The sequence below is a fragment of the Scyliorhinus canicula genome, chromosome 11 (genome assembly GCF_902713615.1).
Source record: "Scyliorhinus canicula chromosome 11, sScyCan1.1, whole genome shotgun sequence".
Classification (NCBI taxonomy): domain Eukaryota; kingdom Metazoa; phylum Chordata; class Chondrichthyes; order Carcharhiniformes; family Scyliorhinidae; genus Scyliorhinus; species Scyliorhinus canicula.
Window position 1 is genome coordinate 137,944,683 of NC_052156.1, and position 19,106 is coordinate 137,963,788.

Consider the following 19,106-nt stretch of genomic DNA (forward strand, 5'->3'; position numbering starts at 1 on the left):
TGCCAGTTTGATTGATGTATTCCCGAATGATCTTGTAACGATATGAAACTTAAAATCACAGTTAGTTCGATGCTGCTTACTGAATGCAATAATCTCCTGGCCTGAATTAATAATGCTGTTTCTTAAATCGTTTATAGCCCAGCATTATCGAGATTTTGAATATAGGTTGGTGGGCGACAAGTGCGGCATGGTAAGTGAAAATGGTTTACTTATTTATGCGCCATCATAGTTAGATAACTGAACAAGTGACAAAAATACGGCAGCTCTGAAGGCCACAGGGAGTAGAGCACAGCGATCAGCAGCTCCTAGATTTGGGGCAGGATTTTCCAGTTGCCTAGCAGAGGGATGGGCGAGCCACACAAAACGCCACAGATATTGGCGGGACGAGAAGATCCCGCCTGTGGTTAATGACGAGCTGCCTCCGCCACTGGAAAATACACTGTTGGGGGGGGGGGGGGGAGGGGGCAGAAACCCCGCCCCAAGATTATATATGTACGGGTTTAAATTTCAGGCAGTCAGTTTGACAACATAATAAATTCTGGTCAACATTCGGAGGTAGTTTTACCCAACTTTTATTTTGTATGTTGAGCATTTAACTTTGTTAATTGAGCTTTAATATTTTTCTAGCACCTCTATCCACCACCTCCACCCACACAAGCTTGGAAGCGCAGAGTTGGCATTCCAACTACTTACCCAATGCTAATTTTGAGAATGCTCCATTGCCCCAACTTGGGAGCAGTGATTTATCAGATAGGCTCAATGCCTGTTTCAATTTGTCACTCATCTGTTGGTCTGCATTTTTTAAAAGCATGTTACAGGGTTCACCTTTTCAGATTTGAGGTGGCCGGTATTTTGGAAAGACTTGTTTTCAGTGCTGCTTCCTCATTAGTTCAGCTAGGAAAAGGTTGAGCAGCCCTTCTAAGAGAGCTTTCCAAATTCCACCAGGCGACAGCCAGCAGCTTGCAAGTATTACTGGAAATGCCGCACGACCGTCAGGGGAGCCAATGTGCTCCCCTCCCTCTGCTGACGTTCAGACTCTTGGCACTGGAGCTTTCCAGTCAGTCTTGCATCCAGCATTTGAGGGATGCAATACACAGCAGAGGCCATGTTTTCATTCATTTCCATATGGTTTATGTTCACCTGCCTATATGTGGGTGGGCTTGTTTACTTGAAAAGTCCGGGAGAAGTGCACGAAAGAGAACTGTAGCTTCCCTCCACAGACTGCCCTCGTCCAACATCAAATCATCAGGACATGGGAGACAGAAAGTCTAGGTTAGAATGTCATCCTTGTAGAATAATGGAGTTAAGAACATTGAATAGATGGCTTGAATGTGTTTCAATACTGTGCACAGGGAGCCTAAGATATGCTGAATAGCTTTCTGTGTGCATTACTAACTTGTAGCTGTTAAACCCAACCAGTTTCTTGGGCATCTATTGGAATCAGGACATGCAAGTGGAGAGAGTCAGTATATGAAGTTCCAGCTGTGAACTGTTTTTAGAAAACTCCCCACATTGACATCCCTGTTTAATTAAAGATGACACCATCAAGTAATGTAAATGCATCTTTTTCGGAACTTTCCCATAAATATTTGTAAAAATGTCATAGCAGCTGAAATAAATGGCACAAATTAGTTTGCTCGCAGGAGTAATAGAAATAACCTATTGCACAATGCAGTTAACATTCAATTAGATAAAATGGTTCAAAGAAAAATAAATGCTTTAATAGAGCTGCCATGAATCAATTTTGCAAATGTCAGTTGTACAAGAATCGGCTATCATTGTTTATAAAGTTCTGCATTGGACTTACAACAAACAGAGCTGGATGTTCAGCTTCACTGCCGAGGCAGGAATTGCATGCGCTTTACATGCCAGAGTAGTCCTATCAGGAGATGTGGCTCGTCCAGATAGTGAAGAGGAAGATCTATCGTGCAGCTCTTGTCCCCAGTTGTTCAAACATTTATTGTTTATCTCTTTGTTGGTATCCAGGTCCTTACTGCAGCAGCTGCTCATCAGCCTTACCATCCCACACTTCCTTGAAGCAGGTACATCCAGATTTGTTTGGTGGAAGATATTTTTTCTGACATGCCTTCAGGTAGATTCTATTGTCAATGAGAAACCATCAGAGGTGACCTAAATTACTCTGCGTTCCCAAAGGACCACCATTTTCCACGTCAACAGAAGCCCTGCATATTTTGATCAAGCTATAGCTGTGGTCTACCTATCCCTGGCCAGGATTAGGGTTTATTTCAAATTCCTTTGATGTGTCTTTCTGATGGCTACATGTGGAAGGCCTCAGACCCTACTGCTTTCCAATGCTGTTGGCAACAGTCGTGCTGGCCGAAAGAAAGGTGACATCTGTTCAAAGTATAGAGGGGAAACTTTTTTGAAAAACACGATCTGAGCAGCGAAGGTGGTGCCCCATCATACTGCCAGCTCTGGTCAATCAAAGTCAGTATATCAACACTAGAAGCAATGCTATGAGAATGAATCTCCTGCTTTAAATTTATTCAACCGTTCACCCAGTTATTGACTGTACTAGCTGGTATAATTCTTTAATTTTTAAATCTTCACATTGCCATGGCAACACTGGACACCTGAAATGCCTCGGTGTTTCCCAAGCCCAGTGTTAATGAGTTGGAAGTAGTGGGACATTTTTCCAATCATGTTGGGTTCCCTACATTTATTTGCCATTATAGTAAGCCCACTTATATTTAGGTGGAAAATTCCAGTCTTGACAGGAATTGAGCAGTAAGCCGATGAACCTGCTTCCTAAAAGATGATCTCTGACTGTTGGAGTGATTCTAGATAGCGGGATAATTCCCAACTGAAATTGCTACCCCACAAGTTTAGCAGCAGTGATAAGCAGTTTTAACTTTGCACAGCCATTAAACCGATGCAGTGTAGATGGGTGTGTCTGTTTATTCAGGCCTACTCAGCCTGTCCTGGTCACTCTGGCCTTCAATGTAGCAGTCTAGTGGCCCTTCTTTGAACCTTATCAATGACCTCTGCCAGTTAAATCTAAGATGTTAACCCTTGCACATATCTGCACTTTGGTGCATTTGCAGTGAGTACTAAGAGGATCCTAAGGGAATTTATAGTACAAATGCAGCGATCTAATAGTATATTTGTATTATAACATTTGCAAATGTGATAAGCCATCCTTGTAAAGAATAATGTTTCAGCTCAACATTCATTCATCTTTCATTTCTGATTTGCAGTTGATGCAGACTCTGAGGATTTCTCTGAACCTCTATCAAAGTCCAGCTGCATCACTGAACAGACGCAGTATTACTTTTATGATAATGAATCCTCCTTCCAAGGGCTTGTGGATTGTGGTAACTGTTCAAGGTAGGATTGGAAAATGTTAGCACTGTTGGAATCTCGGCATTGCTGCTTGGTCAATCTTTCCAGACAAATGAACAAAGCTAGGCAGCTAACTGTTCCATGCGGCATTCCCCATGGCAATGCCTCCACCAAACAGAGTCCACTTGCCAGCATTCGCTTCTTACGCAGTCAAAGTTGTTGTCCACCCTTTACCCGTTGGTAATTTCTTGCAAGCTACCCTCATGAGTGCAGGACAAAAATCTTTGACAGCATGTCTCTTTTTTCAGCTTTTCAGATAGTTTGATTTTTGAAAATACTAACACAGTTCCAAAAGCCTGAAATTCACATTTCCAATGAGTCTCATTAAAAGAAATTTCCCCAAAAGACAGATTTAATCAATGAAATAACTTTTGCTGATAGAACGCATTTCACAACCTCAGGGTACCACAAGGCACTTAATTTACTTACACCAACCAAGTTGCACACAGCCAAGTCTCTTTAAATTCACCTTTCCTAATATTATCTTTTTTCTCTTGCCAACCATTTTGGTCTAATTGCATTTCTAATAAATATTTTGGGACATGTTTCTACTTTAGCGGTAGAACATAAAGCAAGTTTATATTGTTGTTGAAAAGTGCTTATGGTCACAATGAACAGAAATGTTTAGCAGAGAGAGATAATGAGTAAAAATAATGGAAGAGAAATAAAACATCAACTTACATGTATGTAACAGCGACCACACACTGATGCACACAAAGGTGCTTTCACAGCAATAATTGGCACTGAGCAGAAAGATGCCAAAATGCTGAAAGTGACAGGGTTGAGGAGGTTTTTGAAGGTGTGGAGAGAAGGTGCAGACTTCTTTTGAGGTAATTCCTGTGGGCGGAATCTCTGCCATCAATGAAAAAATAGATGGAGGGTGGATGTGGATTTTATTACAATCCGGTGAAGAACCAGCAACTTCTGTTGCAAAGTAGATTCAATAGGAAATCCAAGGTATTTGCCATGGGAATAAACCCACAAGATTCTCCAGTTTTAAACTACTAGAAAAAATCTTACTATACAAGAGTCAACAAAGCAGTCAATATTATCTATATTATACTCTAGCAGCCAGAATCAACATGAAGTAAAGATTACTTAGCCAGCAAGTTGTGGTTGAACACACCATAAACTGCATGTTAAATTGCAGGTACATAAGGTCATAAGTTCATAAGATTTGGGGCAGAATTAGGCAATTTGGCTCATCGAGTCTCCTCCGTCATGCTAACATGGCTGATATGTTCCTCATCTGTTACCTACAATGCTACAGACTTAAGAACTGGATTGCAAAATCAGCCAGAGCATCTCCACCCTAGAACACATGATCTAGGAGCAGGAGTAGGCAATTTAGCCTCCCGAGCCTAAACACCTTCAATGGGATCATGACTGATCCCATCCTGGCCTCAACTCCACCATCCTGTCCATTCTCCATAACCCTTCAACCTATTACCAACTAAAAATATGTCTAACTCCTCCTTAAATTTACTCACTGTCCCTGCATGCTTCGCACTCTCGGGTAGCAAATTCCACAGATTCACAACCTTTTGGGAGAAGGAGTTTCTCTTCAAATCTGTTTTAAATTTTCTACCTCTAATTCTAAGATTATGACCTCTCATTTTAGAATGCCCCACAAGAGGAAGCATCTGCTCCACGTCTACTTTATCCATACCTTTTAGCATCTTGTGTACTTCAATTTAATCCCCCCACATTCTTCTAAACTCGACAGAGTATAGGCCTGAACTGTTTAATCTCTCCTCATACGACAAACCCTCATCTCTGGAATCAACCTAGTGAAACTCCTCTGAACTGTCTCCAGGCCTTGTATAGTTGCAACAATACTTCCTTACCTTTATACTCAATTCCTTTAGCTATAAATGCCAACATTCCATTTGCTTTCCTGATTATCTGCTATACCTGCATGCTCGTTTTCTGTGACTCATGTACAAGGACACCTTGATCCCTCTGCATCGGAGCACCCCGAATTCTCTCCCCATTTAGATAATGGGCACGATTCTCCGCAAATGCGGAGAGTCGTAAAGGCTGCCGTGAAACTGGCCATGTTTCACGGCAGCCTCCGTGCCCCCTCCCAGGACCCGATTCTCCCCCCCGGGCGGGGCTAGCAGCGGGGCCCCGTGAAGCACGGCATCACGGGCTTAGCGACCGTCACTAAGTCCGTGAGTCAAGCGTCACGCCGGCTGACACGCACTATGACGTCAGCCGCGCATGCGCGGGTTGGACGGCTCCAACCCGCGCATGCGTGGATGACGTCATCACGCAGACGCGTCAAACCCGCGCATGCGCGGATGACGTCATCACGCAGATGCGTCAAACCCGCGCATGCGCGGGCCGTCATGCCCCTCAGCCGCCCCGCGGACTGATCCTGCGGGGCGGCGGAAGAACAAATAGTGCGCGGGTATCGGACCCGCTGCCCGCGATCAGTGCCCACCGATCGCAGGCCCATGCCACCCTTGGCACGGCCGTGGTGTGGCCGTGCCAATCGGTGCCATGGTTGTCCGGGACGGCACTTTGCGGCCGTTTTCACGAACGGTGAGAGCAGGTGGGATCGCGTTCATGAAAACGGCCATAAAGGCCTGGGAACTCGGCCCATCGGCCTGGGGAGAATCGCTGTTCGCCGTAAAAAACGGTGAGCAGCGATTCGTGTCATGGGGCGGCCGTTGGGGGGGGGGGGGGGGGGAGAATAGCGGGAGGGCGGGAAAATTGTCTGGAAGGCCCTCCCGCTATTCTCCGACCCGTCGTGGGCAGCAGAGAATCGCGCCCAATATGTTACCTCTCCATATTTACGACCAAAATGCATGACCTCATATGTGTCCACGTTAAACTCCAACTGCCACATTTTGGCCCACTCTCCTAACCTATCTATATCCATTTATAAGGTTCTTATTTCCTCATTGCAACTTACTGTTCCACCTCTTTTTGTGTCATCTGTGAAATTGACTATGGAACCTTCTATCCCTGTATCCAAGTCATTTATATAGATAGTAAAAGCTGGGGCCCGAGGACCAAACCCTGTTGCACCCCACTAATTACATTTTGCCATCCGGAAAAGACCCATTTATCTAGACTCTCTGTCTCCTGTCCGTCAGCCAGTCTTCTATCCAAGCTAATAAGTTACACCTAATACCATGCGATCTTACCTTTTGAATTAATCTTCAGTGAGGCACCTTATCAAAAGCCTACTGGAAGTCCAGATATACTACATCTACAGGGTCCCCATTATCCACTTGGCTTGTTACATCTTCAGAGAACGCAAGCAAATTAGTCAAGCCTGATTTGCCCCTCATAAAACTATGCTGACTCTGATGGATAACGCTTTGCCTTTCAAAATGTCCTGATATTACGTCCTTGATTATTTAATCTAACAATTTTCCAACAACAGATGTTCAACTAACTGGCCTGTAATTTCCCACATTTTGACTCCCTCCCTTTTTGAATAAGGGTGTTAGCATTTTTCCAATCCATTGGAACCTATCCGGAGTACATGGAATTTTGGAATATTATAACCAATGGACCCACTATCTCTGCTGCCACTTCTGTTAAAACCCTAGGATGTAGGCCATCAGGCCCTGGGGATTTGTCTGCCCTCAATCGCAAGAGTTTGTTGAGGACCATTTCCCTATTAATGCTGATTGTTCCAAGTTCAATCCTTTCTGTTACCTCTGAATTGCCCGTTCTTATAGAAATGGTACTAGTGTCCTCCACCGTGAAAACTGAGGCAACGTATTGATTTAGCGAGCCCCCAGTATTTCCTGTTTATATGTGCCCCACTGTAGAACTACTGTTTGGGGATCTATAGATTACTCCTACAAAGACTTCTTCCCTTTGTTATTCCTTATTTCTACCCAGACTGATTCAACATTTTGATCTCCAGTGCTTATGTCATTTCACGTTACAGCACTGATTCCTTACCTCCCCAGCAGAGCCAAGCCACCTCCTTTTCCTTTCACCCTACCTTTCCAAAATACTGCGTATCCTTGGATATTCAATTCCCAGACCTGGGGCGAAATTCTCCCAAAGGGAGACTGAGTGCCGACGCCAGAGTGAAACCCGGAGTGTTTCACTCTGGCGGCGGAGGCCGCTCCTCGCCCCCTATTCTCCCCCCCCCCGGGGGGCTAGGAGCGGCGTTGCGGGAAACTCGGTCGCCGGGCCTTGACGTTTGCGTCAAAGCGGCACGCCGAGAATGACGCAGCCGGCGGCGCCTAAGTGACGTCAGCCGTCTTCCCCTCCGCTGCCCCCGCAAGACGTGGCGGCTTGATCTTGCGGGGCGGCGGAGGGAAAAGAGTGCGTCTCTTAGAGACACTGGCCAGTCACCTCATGAGCACGCCCGTGGTGCTCGATCCTCCCTCCGCCCCCCATAGGCCCCACACTTACCTGTCGCACACTGTTCATGACGGCAGCGACCAGGTGTGGTTGCCGCCGGCGTGAACCGGTTGGGTTCGTCAGGCCGCTTGGCCCAATCGGGCCAGAGAATTGCCGGTCGCCGTGAAAAACGGCAAGCGGCGATTTTCCGAGCGGCGTGTTGAAAAACGCGACAGGCCATTTTCGGGGGGGGGTGGGAGAATCGCGGGGGGTGCCAGCGCAGCGTGTCGTGATTCGCCCGGCCCTCCCACGATTCTCCCACCCGGCGTGGGGAGTGGAGAATCGCGCCCCTGGTCTTCTCCCTGTAACCACGTTTCAGTGATCCCCACCAAGTCATAACCTTATATTTCTATTTGCACCATTAGCTCATTAAGTTGCTACGAATGCTTCTTGCATTTAGATACAAAGCTTTTAAATTTGTTTTAATGTTAGATTTCTCTACTCTTCTATAATTCCTTGGTGCATAAAGACATTTATCTGTTCTGTCCCTCGCTTTTATTTTCTGGTAACCACCCACCACATTGCTAACCTGCACCCTTACCTCCTTCTTTAAATTTAGTTTCCCCTTCAACTGAAACCACCCCTCCCCCCACCATCCATATATACAAGCCACGACAGATAGCCACCCATATGTCAGTGATCACTGTGAGTCACACCTGTCTTTCAAACTGTCTTCCTTACAAGGAATTTCAGCTTCTCCTCTTTAAGATGTGCGTGCATGTAGATGTGAGTTGCAGTGCATGAGTCACAAGAGCAGATTTTCATCCTGAGCTGTGTAACTTTCTGAAAAGATCCACAAGTCAATGAAAATTACACCTTCAGGTTCTCAATTGGGACATTTATGTCTATTACTTCACCTGACATGTACTTCAAGGCATGTCTATCTTATTCCTCCTGAAGTTGCTCCCATGTGACAATCACACCTGGAAAATGGAACTTAATCATTGTATTTGGTGAATGAGAGAGCTGCAGGCTCATTTTTACTGCAGCTATACAAGTTTTTTAAGAAACTCAATTCAACAAGAATGGTTCCATTGTGTTGCAGCATTTGACGACCATAGGGAAGACGTTACAACTCATTCTTCATGAAAGCTGGTGCCTCACTGTTAATGTCACACTGCTGATGTGTACCATGTGGAATTTAATTGCAGATTTCCAAGAAGGAAATGAGTTCAGACAAATTGTTTGCGGGACTTAATTCGTTAATATTCAAAATAAAGAGGTAATATTAGTCTTTGCCAGTAGCACAATATGATCTCATCGTGAATCAGTTATCACTCTTTAAAGTCAATGGAAAAGTCAATTCTGTTTGTTGTAAATCAACTAGCCCATTTGACCTGAGTCTATTTTATGCTACTGATAAAGAACAATTTTGCCTCTCAAAATCTATCAAACAAATGACAGCTTTTGCGAATGCGACTAAAATGACTGCATTAAATCTTTAATCATTTAATCTGGAAACGGCGCATGTTCATTCCCCTTGGTTCAAATTTTTCACAAAATAATTCTTGATCAAAAATTATTCTTTTTCTTATGTTCACACTGCTCAATATTAATTTTAGTTTAACTTTTTTTCAGGCTTTACCATGCGGAGAAGCTCTCCAAGACAAACCTGGTGTTCATACTGGTGGAGAGTAAGCCCACATGCCAATCCTGTGACTCAAAGCCCCTTATGCAGGCAGAACAAAAATGTATCCTCTACTACCTCAATGTTGTATGAAAGAGCTTTGGCCATCACCGAGTGTAGAAGTTTAATGGGTGACTGGGAATGGTAGTTACAGTTAGGTCACTAATGTGGCTACAATAGTGATGCTGCTGCAACTCATAGATGCGGAATCAACCCAGACCAAGAACCTATATGGCAAGTGTTGCACAGTAATAAAATAAACTTTGTTTATCACAAATGATGAAACTGTTACTTGGCATTCTTGATTTGCTATTGAATGGCCCACCAGACCAGTTGGTACAGTCCAGGATCAATGAACTGGAGATTCCAAAGTTCAGCTGGGAATCTATGTTGATACTCCCAGGAAGCGCAAACTGAGATTTGCTGCCAATCCCATCGGATGCAGACTCTAAAGTGTTTACTTTGGAACTGCTTTTTTAAGCTACTTTTATGAAGAGGTAAGACAATTGGGATATTTAACCAGAGTATTAATAACACTAACCAATAATTTTAGGAGCATATTTAAAGAAGGTGGAGGCCAAAGATCTGCAACCCTTCTGGTGCACTCCCACAGTAACTTTGATGGGGTGAAATTTAAGCCAAGGCCCGGGTACACCACCTACTTGCATGGAGATTCAGCGGAGTCTTGTTTGGAGCCTCTGCTCAACTCAGACATAATTAGTGGCATTAGCTGGTTTGGAGACCCCCTTCATCAGGAGCCCTTACATTTTCAAACATCAGAGTGATCTATCATAGGTTTGGCTGGAATGTGTCACGACTATCAAAAGGTGGAAATGGGCCTCATTTGCGGGCCTGTACTGAGATCATACAAGAAGACTTTTATTCTCCCCCCCCATTTTGAACCCAGTTGGTAAATGTGGAGTGCTCAACTGTCATTGACATGGCTTTAGCCCCAGCATGACTGAATTTGTGCACCTAATTTAATGGCATTCCCTAACAATCTTGGAAATCTCGAGAGTTGTTTTTAGCACACCCGGGGGAGATTTGACATCTATCTCTTCCATTAAGTGCTACAGGAGTGTGTTGAGTTAGGGATAATAGCTTCTCATACCAGTAAGGAATGTTGGTATTATGAACACTGACCTGTCTGAAGTATATAGCCTAAATTGCTCGGCACATCTCTAGTCTCTGCAATTCCCTGTAGCATAGTTAATGTATCTGGATGGGTTTTATTTTGAACCTCTGCTTCACTTATGGTGAAGCTCTGGATTACATTCGACGTCTATATTATTTGGACAGAATATATATCAACATGTTTAAAAACAACCTCTCAGATTAGTTTTGTGATCCATTCATTCTCCTGTTCAGCTCCATATGTGTCTCCCATGATCTTAATTTCTTCCCAAATAGCTTTATTGCTGTTACTGACCCCCAAAATTTCATGTTTGGGATCATGTTTTTTGTTTAATTTTCTGTCCCTCTGCAGTTTATTTTGACACCGCAATCTTTTTTCTGCAATCTGCTTCTGTAAAATCGTTCAGTTTGGCCTACTGGGCACGTTCTCCCTTCTTGATACATTCTCTAAATCATATTTTATTCCCAATTTTCTGAACTTGATCTACAATATGCTGTTCACAGTTGATGATTGGTGATACGGTGGGGGCCTGGGAGCAGCCCTAGGCTACATAAAATAAGTCATAAATTACAGTTGATCATTCCTGAATGCATTCATCTTGATGGGGCCCAACAGAAAATCTCTGAGGGAATTGCAGTCACCGCAGCTGCCTTGACCAATTTCCCTTTAACTATAAGCTGTATAAATCTTCACTAATTAAAGTTAAATGTGAAAGAGCATGCAAAAATATCTGCTCAGTTCATCCCCAGTTGACAAAGTGATGAATTGCTGCAGAATAACGTGATGAAGTGTAAAACGTGAATGCATATGGAAAGTATTCTTTTATTCTTTCATTGTATCTTTTTCCTGAACTGCACCTTGTAGCTGATGGACCTGACCCCTGTATTTTGGCTCAGAATCCCAGGCACAGGAAAGGCCCCGATGTATGCTTTGATTCAGATGAGCGTGTAAGTAGACATGGTTTCGATTCAGGAAGAAAAGCAAGCAGCAAAGAAGTATATTGGACTTTTGTTGTCGGCCACTTGTAACACGTAGCGACTGGAGAGTCTGTGTCCAGATAGCAACTTTGTACAGATGTGATACTGCTCTGGGCCATAGTTTCTTTATTTTGATAACATATCATAACTCTTTTGGAATGTTAACATAAAATTAACTGCAGCTTTCGATATCCTTTCTTCGAATACTCTACTTTCACGCATGAAATCTGATCAGGTGCGACTGGAGTGTGTCCCCAGTGTTTGGAACTGAACTTTTCCCATATGCGATTCTTCTGTAATACCATGAGGCTATCCAATATTGGAACGCTTTTCAGAACAGGTTTTACATACCAGGTAGAGAAATCCCTCTACCCATTTCAAATTTCATGCATTAGGCTTGAGGAAGGGAAGTCAGTAGTTGTGTAACCAGGAGAATCTGTGGGTAACAAGCAGGATCTCAGCTTCTCGTGTATATTATAGACTATTAGAACCAAGAACTGTAGTGATCTATATATCTGCTGGTATGTAAAGGGTTAACATCTGTATTATAGTGCTAGGCAACCACGAGATGGCAGCACCAGATCTATGTATATAAGCTACACTCAGAGGAGATTCCCGCCTCTTTGTATCAGGAGTGACTGGTGAGCAGAGTGTTAGAGATATAGCTTAGTTGGCCAGTGTAGTTAAACATTATATATACTTATTCTTATTTACCTAATCTTCAGTTTTAGGTGTAGAAGAGTGAACAAACTCATAGATATTCAAATTTGTTATTCAATACATGTAATTTGCTTAATTTGAAGACTGATAGTTTTACAGAACTGTAACCATCAGATCATTCTAGAAGTAAGCCAAAGAGTAACGAGATATAACTATAACGTAATATAACAAGAACGTCTGCATGTTCTTTCCGCTTGTGAACTATCCATCTTGATCTGTCTCTGTTACTGTTTCAAACACTCTTAATATTCCTCTTATTCAAGTAACTATCAAATACCCTTCTAAAATAGTAAATAGGCTCTAGTCTGTCAATCTTTAATGGCTTAGTTTAGAGAATTCTATAATCTAACCATTCCTCATGTAAATAATATCTTTTCTAACCTTCCCTCCTTGCCTTTAATTCTATTTGTGATTATCTTCACGTTCTTGCCCCTCATGAATGCCGCACCAACCAGTGAAAATAATCCATCACGATTCTCCTTCATGATCTGATGGCTTCTATCATGGAATTTTTAATTCGAATGAGGAGTTTGCCATTATCAATGTAGATAATCCATAGTCTTGGAAATTTCAATCAGATCGTCCTGAAGCCTCCTTCATCAACAGGTTCCTTTTCATTTTAAAGATAGTATGAAGAATAACTTACGTCGGTGATAATTTTCCAAGTTCAGTGCTTCTTCTAAATTTCGAAAATAGCTTGTCCAGTTTTTTCGACATTAGCCGACACTTGAATGGTGGCTTTAATTTAATATTTGGAAATTGTTCGATTGAGTTGTTTGAAAGAACTTTCCGATATGTACTAAGTCAGATTCGTACATATCCTAAATGAGGTTCGCTTAATGAAGGATGCAGGGCACTTGTACAATGTATCCTTATGCTGCCCACATCCATTGCCATAATAACTGTTTGGGGATGCAGTTGCATAAAAAACAACCTTCCATGTTGCGTATTTAAGTTGGTTACACACACACCTGCAAAGATCTAGCTATTCCTGATCTCTCATGGTGCCAAAAATATCATGTGGGCTCCCCACAAGTCCTTTGCGTGAAAGTACAGTAGCTCTGTTGCTCACAAGCTTGACGTCTTTGCTGATTGATGTGTTAGTGTGTGTGTTTTTAATTTGTTAATAGTGGGGTATTTTCTGTTTTGTGATTTACACTGTGACTTTCTGCTCTAGGTGGACGCTCACATTAATTCTGCCAGCAGCCAGCAAAAATGCATGAACTCATCTTGTTTGTCTCTTTTTTTTTGTGTTCCCTTCCTGTTTTCTTCTTGCTACTTTGCCCGTTGTTAATAGGATGAGCCTATATGCACAACGAGTCGTGCCTCTGCCGTGGCGTCAGCTCGTCTCTTCATTTTACTGCAAGTTTTGATGTGGTGCGGAGGGTCAGTTACTTTCACTGGATTTCGTTCTTTAGTTTCCTTCTTAGGTTTGATATTAACAGAAATTAACATCCTACAAAATGATTGTGGTCCAGAGCGAGCTTATTGTAGTTTGATAATTGCAAAGCAAACTTTTACAATGAGATTTTTTTCTTTCCTTTTTGAAATTGATTGTTTTTAGATATGTTAAATTTTGAGTTCTTTCTAGAACATGAGTAAGAGTTTACACATCATCTATGTGTTATTTAATAATGCATTTGAATTTATTTTCATAGACAAAAGTTATGCTTGATGGTCTCAGCTTCGGAGATACAAATTAAATATGAATATAGGCTATAAAGAGCCATATTAATTATATTTCAATAAAGGGAAATTACTTTAAAAAAATAGCTTGACTTAAAAAAAAAACTACACATCGTTGGACGGTGGGAGGAAACTGGAGAACCCGGAGGAAACCCACGCAGACATGGGGAGAACATGCAAACTCCACACGCAGTCACACAAGGCCCGAATCAAACCCGTGTCTCGGGCCCCTGTGACCAGCAATGTTCTTTTTTTTAATTTAGAGTACCCAATTCTTTTTTTTTCCAATTAAGGGGCAATTTAATGTGGCCAATTCACCTACCCTGCACATTTGGGTTGAGGGAGTGAGACCCGCACAGACATGGGGAGAATGTGCAAACTCCACATGGACAGTGACCCAGGGCAGGGTTCGAACCCGGCACTTTGGAGCCTTGAGGCAGCAATGCTAACCACTGTGCCATCGTGCCACCTGTGAGGCAGCAATGCCAACCACTGATGAATGCTGATGAACCAAGCTCGTCAAGAGAATGAGTAATAATTTTTCCAATGGAAATAGAAAAAAACTCTATTATATCCTTGTTATAATTGGGGCCTTCTGGATGTAGAAACTCAAAAAATCCAGAAAGCCCCCAGTTTGCTTCATGCATACCTGGATCATGAAATTAATTTTGGGGTTAGAATTCCAATGCTTCTGCATTTCACAAATTGTGAAATCTGGTGATATGTACTTCTGGTATGTGCCAGGAACAGGTACATTGCAACTTTTAGCCCTTAGTTGCCTAGACATAATTGTTAGAATTCACTTATTTCAGAATTATTGAGAGCAGACAAAACAAATCTGCAATGTTGGTTTCAGTTTCCAGCATTATAGTTTTGTTTTTGAAGTTACTTGGTTTTTGAGTATAGCAATCTCTTATCATTGAGCACGCTGTTATAAACTGTTGGAAAATGTTGGAACAAATAGAGTGAATGATTTTATTTAAGATTAGGCAGCAGTTTATCACATTTTATTTAACTGCAGAAGTGAAGCAAATTCTGAGTACTGCTGTTCAGGCAGAAAGATAGTTTTCATCTTCCACATGAGGAATGCCATTTAGCTCATTTTCAATTGTCCATCCAGATTGGTGTATCTAATTGTCTGTAAAAGAAATTCCAGGGGTTTTCACCATCATTACTATGTCTGCAATTATGAATCATTCTTTATAACATTGTAAGAAATAGGAGCAGTAGACCATTAGTCCATTCATATTCCTCTGTCTTTCGATAGGATCATTTTGGTTTAATTGTGGCCTCAACTCCACTTTCCTACCTTCCTCCCATAACCCTTGACTCCCCTGTAGATGGAAAATCTGTCTGATTCAGCTGTGAAAATATTCAATGACCCATTCTCCACTGCTTTATGGGGAAGAGAGTTCCAAACAATACCAACCCTCTGAGAGACGAAATCCCTCTTCATCCTGGTCTTAAATGGGAGATCCCTTATTTTTGTGCCCCCCAAGTTCTAGGTTACTCCATGAGAGGAAACATCTTCTCACTGTCTACCCTGTCAAGCCCCCTCAGGATCTCGTATGTTTCAATAAGATCGCCACTCATGAACAAGTATAGGACAAACCTGCTCAATCTTTCCTCATGAGGCATTCCAGGAAATAGCCTAGTGTACCTTCTCAGAAATGCTTCTAATGCAAGTATATTCCCCTTAGGTATGGAGACCCAAACTGTGCACAGTACCCCAGGGGAGGTCACACTAGTTCTCAGTACAGTTAGAGCAAAACTTCCCTAATTCCTTTGAGCGAATAGGTCTCTGATGTCAGTTATAAATCTACTTTTTACTTGAATGTCACCCTTGTTTCTTGCTAACTAGAGTTGAAGGTAATATCCATGCAGTGGTCTGATCAATGTGCTATAGAGTTTGATCGCTATTCCCTCCCGATGACTTATATTTTACTGTTTTTGGCTATGTGGCTCAACCATCCGTTCTCTTGTTCTCTCTGTTACTCTGTGTTGTTTCAACAGGCAGAGCTTTGAATCTGAGGGTCCCCTTAGGTATGGAGACCCAAACTGTGCACAGTACCCCAGGGGAGGTCACACTAGTTCTCAGTACAGTTAGAGCAAAACTTCCTTAATTCCTTTGAGCGAATAGGTCTCTGATGTCAGTTATAAATCTACTTTTTACTTGAATGTCACCCTTGTTTCTTGCTAACTAGAGTTGAAAGTAATATCCATGCAGTGGTCTGATCAATGTGCTATAGAGTTTGATCGCTATTCCCTCCCGATGACTTATATTTTACTGTTTTTGGCTATGTGGCTCAACCATCCGTTCTCTTGTTCTCTCTGTTACTCTGTGTTGTTTCAACAGGCAGAGCTTTGAATCTGAGGGTCTCTTTCCATTTCTGAAGTCTGCCTTTTCACATCCAACCCCAGAGATCCAAGGACTAAAATGTATTTCAATTGTCAGACTGTGGTTGACTAAGGTTAACCTATAGCTCTCATTTACCAAGTTCCATGACAAAAGATTCAATTCTGATTGAACCTAAGATTCTGTTTACTTATTAATTAAACATTGTGGTCTTCAGCGTCTTTTTTACCAACAGAGTAATGCACAGTGCAGAACACCACTGTCCTTTATAAAAGCAACTCATCAACTTCCCAGATAAACCTCCATGGACAGTAAAATTCAGATGGAGTGTAAATCGCATAATCAAACTGATGCCGTCCATTTCCAGCCAGGCAGATTTAGTTAGAATTACATCCACTATCCTTTTATCCAATTTTTAAAACCGCAAAGTCGAATTGTTGAGTGAACAGAGCCTGAAAACTGTCAGCATTTAACTGTTTTCTGATTAGGAGATTTTGAAGATTGGAAGAGCTGACGGTCCAATCCTGATATTTGGCAGGAATGTTAATGTGGAGGTTGGAAGGGGGAGATGCTTGTAAAGCATTGGTGCGATGAGTTGGTGATAAACCCTTTTTGATGATGTTGTTCTGCTAATTCACGTTCATCATTAAGCTCCTGTTCGACAAGCCTTGTTGCTCTTCAATCTCAAGTTCTCACACTCAGACACAGAATTTACAGTGCAGAAGGAGGCCATTCAGCCCATCAAGTCTGCACCGGCCCTTGGAAAGAGCACCCTACCGAAGCCTAATCCACCCTATCCCACAACCACCCTTTCCCCGTAACTCCACCTTATCTTTTTTGGACACTAAGGGCAATTTAGCATAGCCAATCCACCTACCCCTGCATATCTTTGGACTGTGGGAGGAAACCGGAGCACCCGGAGGAAACCTACGCAGACACAGGGAGAGCGTGAAGACTCCACACGGGCAGTGACCCAAGCCGAGAATCGAACCAGGGACTCTGGTGCTGTGAAGCCATTGTGCTAACCACTTTGCTACTGTGCTGCCCAAGTTTGCAGTGAGGCTAAGATATTCAGGGTGCAGCATGTCCCATCATGAACTGTTATGGAGGGATCCCCCAGACCTGTCCAGACAGCTGAAGTATTTTTTCACTGTACCAATTAGTCTGCTCTATTATGGCCTTTCTACTACCAACGACCTGCTTATATCCTATTTCAATGGCCAAATGAGCATGTCATTAGCCAGCTGATGCCCATGCACTGGATACCTCTGATGGAAACCTGCAGGAATCAACAACTGCCACAATATGAAAATATCAAGGCAGTCTCTTGGAATCCAAACTGGGCTTTTGATTTGTGACCCTAACATGGTTAACATGATATCAGTTGCACGCTAGGGGCCAAAATCTTTTTCAAATGAGGTGTGCTGTCAAGTTATGGATACCCAAAGAGTACAAAGCAGCCCGTTATTGCCTAAGCTTTGGAAAGTTTGCTGTAGCTGCAAAACCAATCACCCATGATCATAGAATCATAGAATTTACAGTGCATAAGGAGGCCATTCGGCCCATCAAATCTGTACCATCCCTTGGAAAGAGCACCATACTTAAGCCAATGTCTCCACCCTACCTCCATAACCCGCAACCCCACCTAACCTTTTGGTCACTAAGGAGCAATTTAACATGACCAAACCTGCACATCTTTGGACTGTGGGAGGACACCGGAGCACTCTGAGGAAACCCATGCAGACACAGGGAGAAACTGCAAACTCCACATAGACAGTCACCCGAGGCCGGAATTGAACCCGGGTCCCTGGAGCTGTGAGGCAGCAGTGCTAACCACTGTGCCGCAGTGTGACAGGAATTAGTGTGTTAAATCTACAAAAAATGGGTGATGTCACCTTTTTTATACAGAAGGGCATGGCTGACAGGCTGTCCACCACATCACCTGGTGCAACCTGGAAGGATGCTGAGATGAAAAAATGGAGACTGATTGTCATCTTAAGAAAAGGCAAACTGGTACAAAAGGTGAAGCCACACAGGATCAGAGGTGAAGTGGTAAGATGAATACAGAATTGGTTAGGTCACAGAGGGAAGAGGTCAGCAGTAAAAGGGTGTTTTTCTAAATGAAAGGTTGTGATTAGTGGTGTTCCACAGGGATCTGTGCCGGGGCCTCTGTTGTTTGCAGTATACATAAACGATTTGGAGGAAAATGTAGCTGGTCTGATTAGTAAGTTCACGGACGATACCAAGGTTGGTGGAGTGGCAGATAGTGTTGAGGATTGTCAGAGGATACAGCAGGACATAGATAGGTTGGAGACTTGGGCGGAGAAATGGCAAATGGAGTTTAATCAGGACAAATGTGAGATAATGCATTTTGGTAGGTTTAATATAGAGGGGAAATAAACAGTAAATGGCAAAACTCTTAGAATATAGAAAGTCAGAGAGATCTGGACGTACAGGTCCACAGATCTTTGAAAGTAGCAACACAAGTAGACAAGGTAGTCAATAAAGCACATGGAATGCTTGCCTTCATTTGACGGGGCATCGAGTATAAAAACTCACAAGTCATTCTACAGTTGTATAGAACCTAGGTAAGGCGGCACTTGGAAAATTGCGCACAATTCTGTTCGCCACATTAACAGAAGGATGTGGAGGCTTGTAGAGGGTGCAGAGGAAGTTTACCAGGATGTTCCCTGGTCTGGCGGGTGTTAGCTATGTGGAGAGGCTGAATAGACTCGGACTATTTTCATTAGAACGATGGAGGTTGAGGGGTGACCTTATAGAGGTCTACAAGATTATGAGAGGCATGGATAGAGTGGGTGGGCAGGCACTCTTTCCCATGGTGGAGGGGTCAGTCACTGGGGGCAT

At 42.9% G+C, this 19,106-nt stretch overlaps 1 protein-coding gene across 14 annotated transcripts in view; it reads left to right on the forward strand.

Moving 5' to 3' along the window:
* The window catches only part of LOC119973412 (voltage-dependent calcium channel subunit alpha-2/delta-1), a 726,559-nt gene that overhangs the window by 693,192 nt on the left and 14,261 nt on the right, over positions 1-19,106 (forward strand). For 9 of the 14 annotated variants that reach the window (XM_038811471.1, XM_038811473.1, XM_038811479.1 and 6 more), the window contains 6 exons: positions 138-190; positions 1,987-2,042; positions 3,219-3,348; positions 9,319-9,431; positions 11,367-11,449; positions 13,497-13,585. In XM_038811471.1, the coding sequence (XP_038667399.1) occupies positions 138-190; positions 1,987-2,042; positions 3,219-3,348; positions 9,319-9,431; positions 11,367-11,449; positions 13,497-13,585 (524 nt within the window). The remainder of the gene's footprint in view (positions 1-137; positions 191-1,986; positions 2,043-3,218; positions 3,349-9,318; positions 9,432-11,366; positions 11,450-13,496; positions 13,586-19,106) is intronic. The other 5 variants (XM_038811472.1, XM_038811474.1, XM_038811481.1 and 2 more) reach the window with 1 other exon arrangement.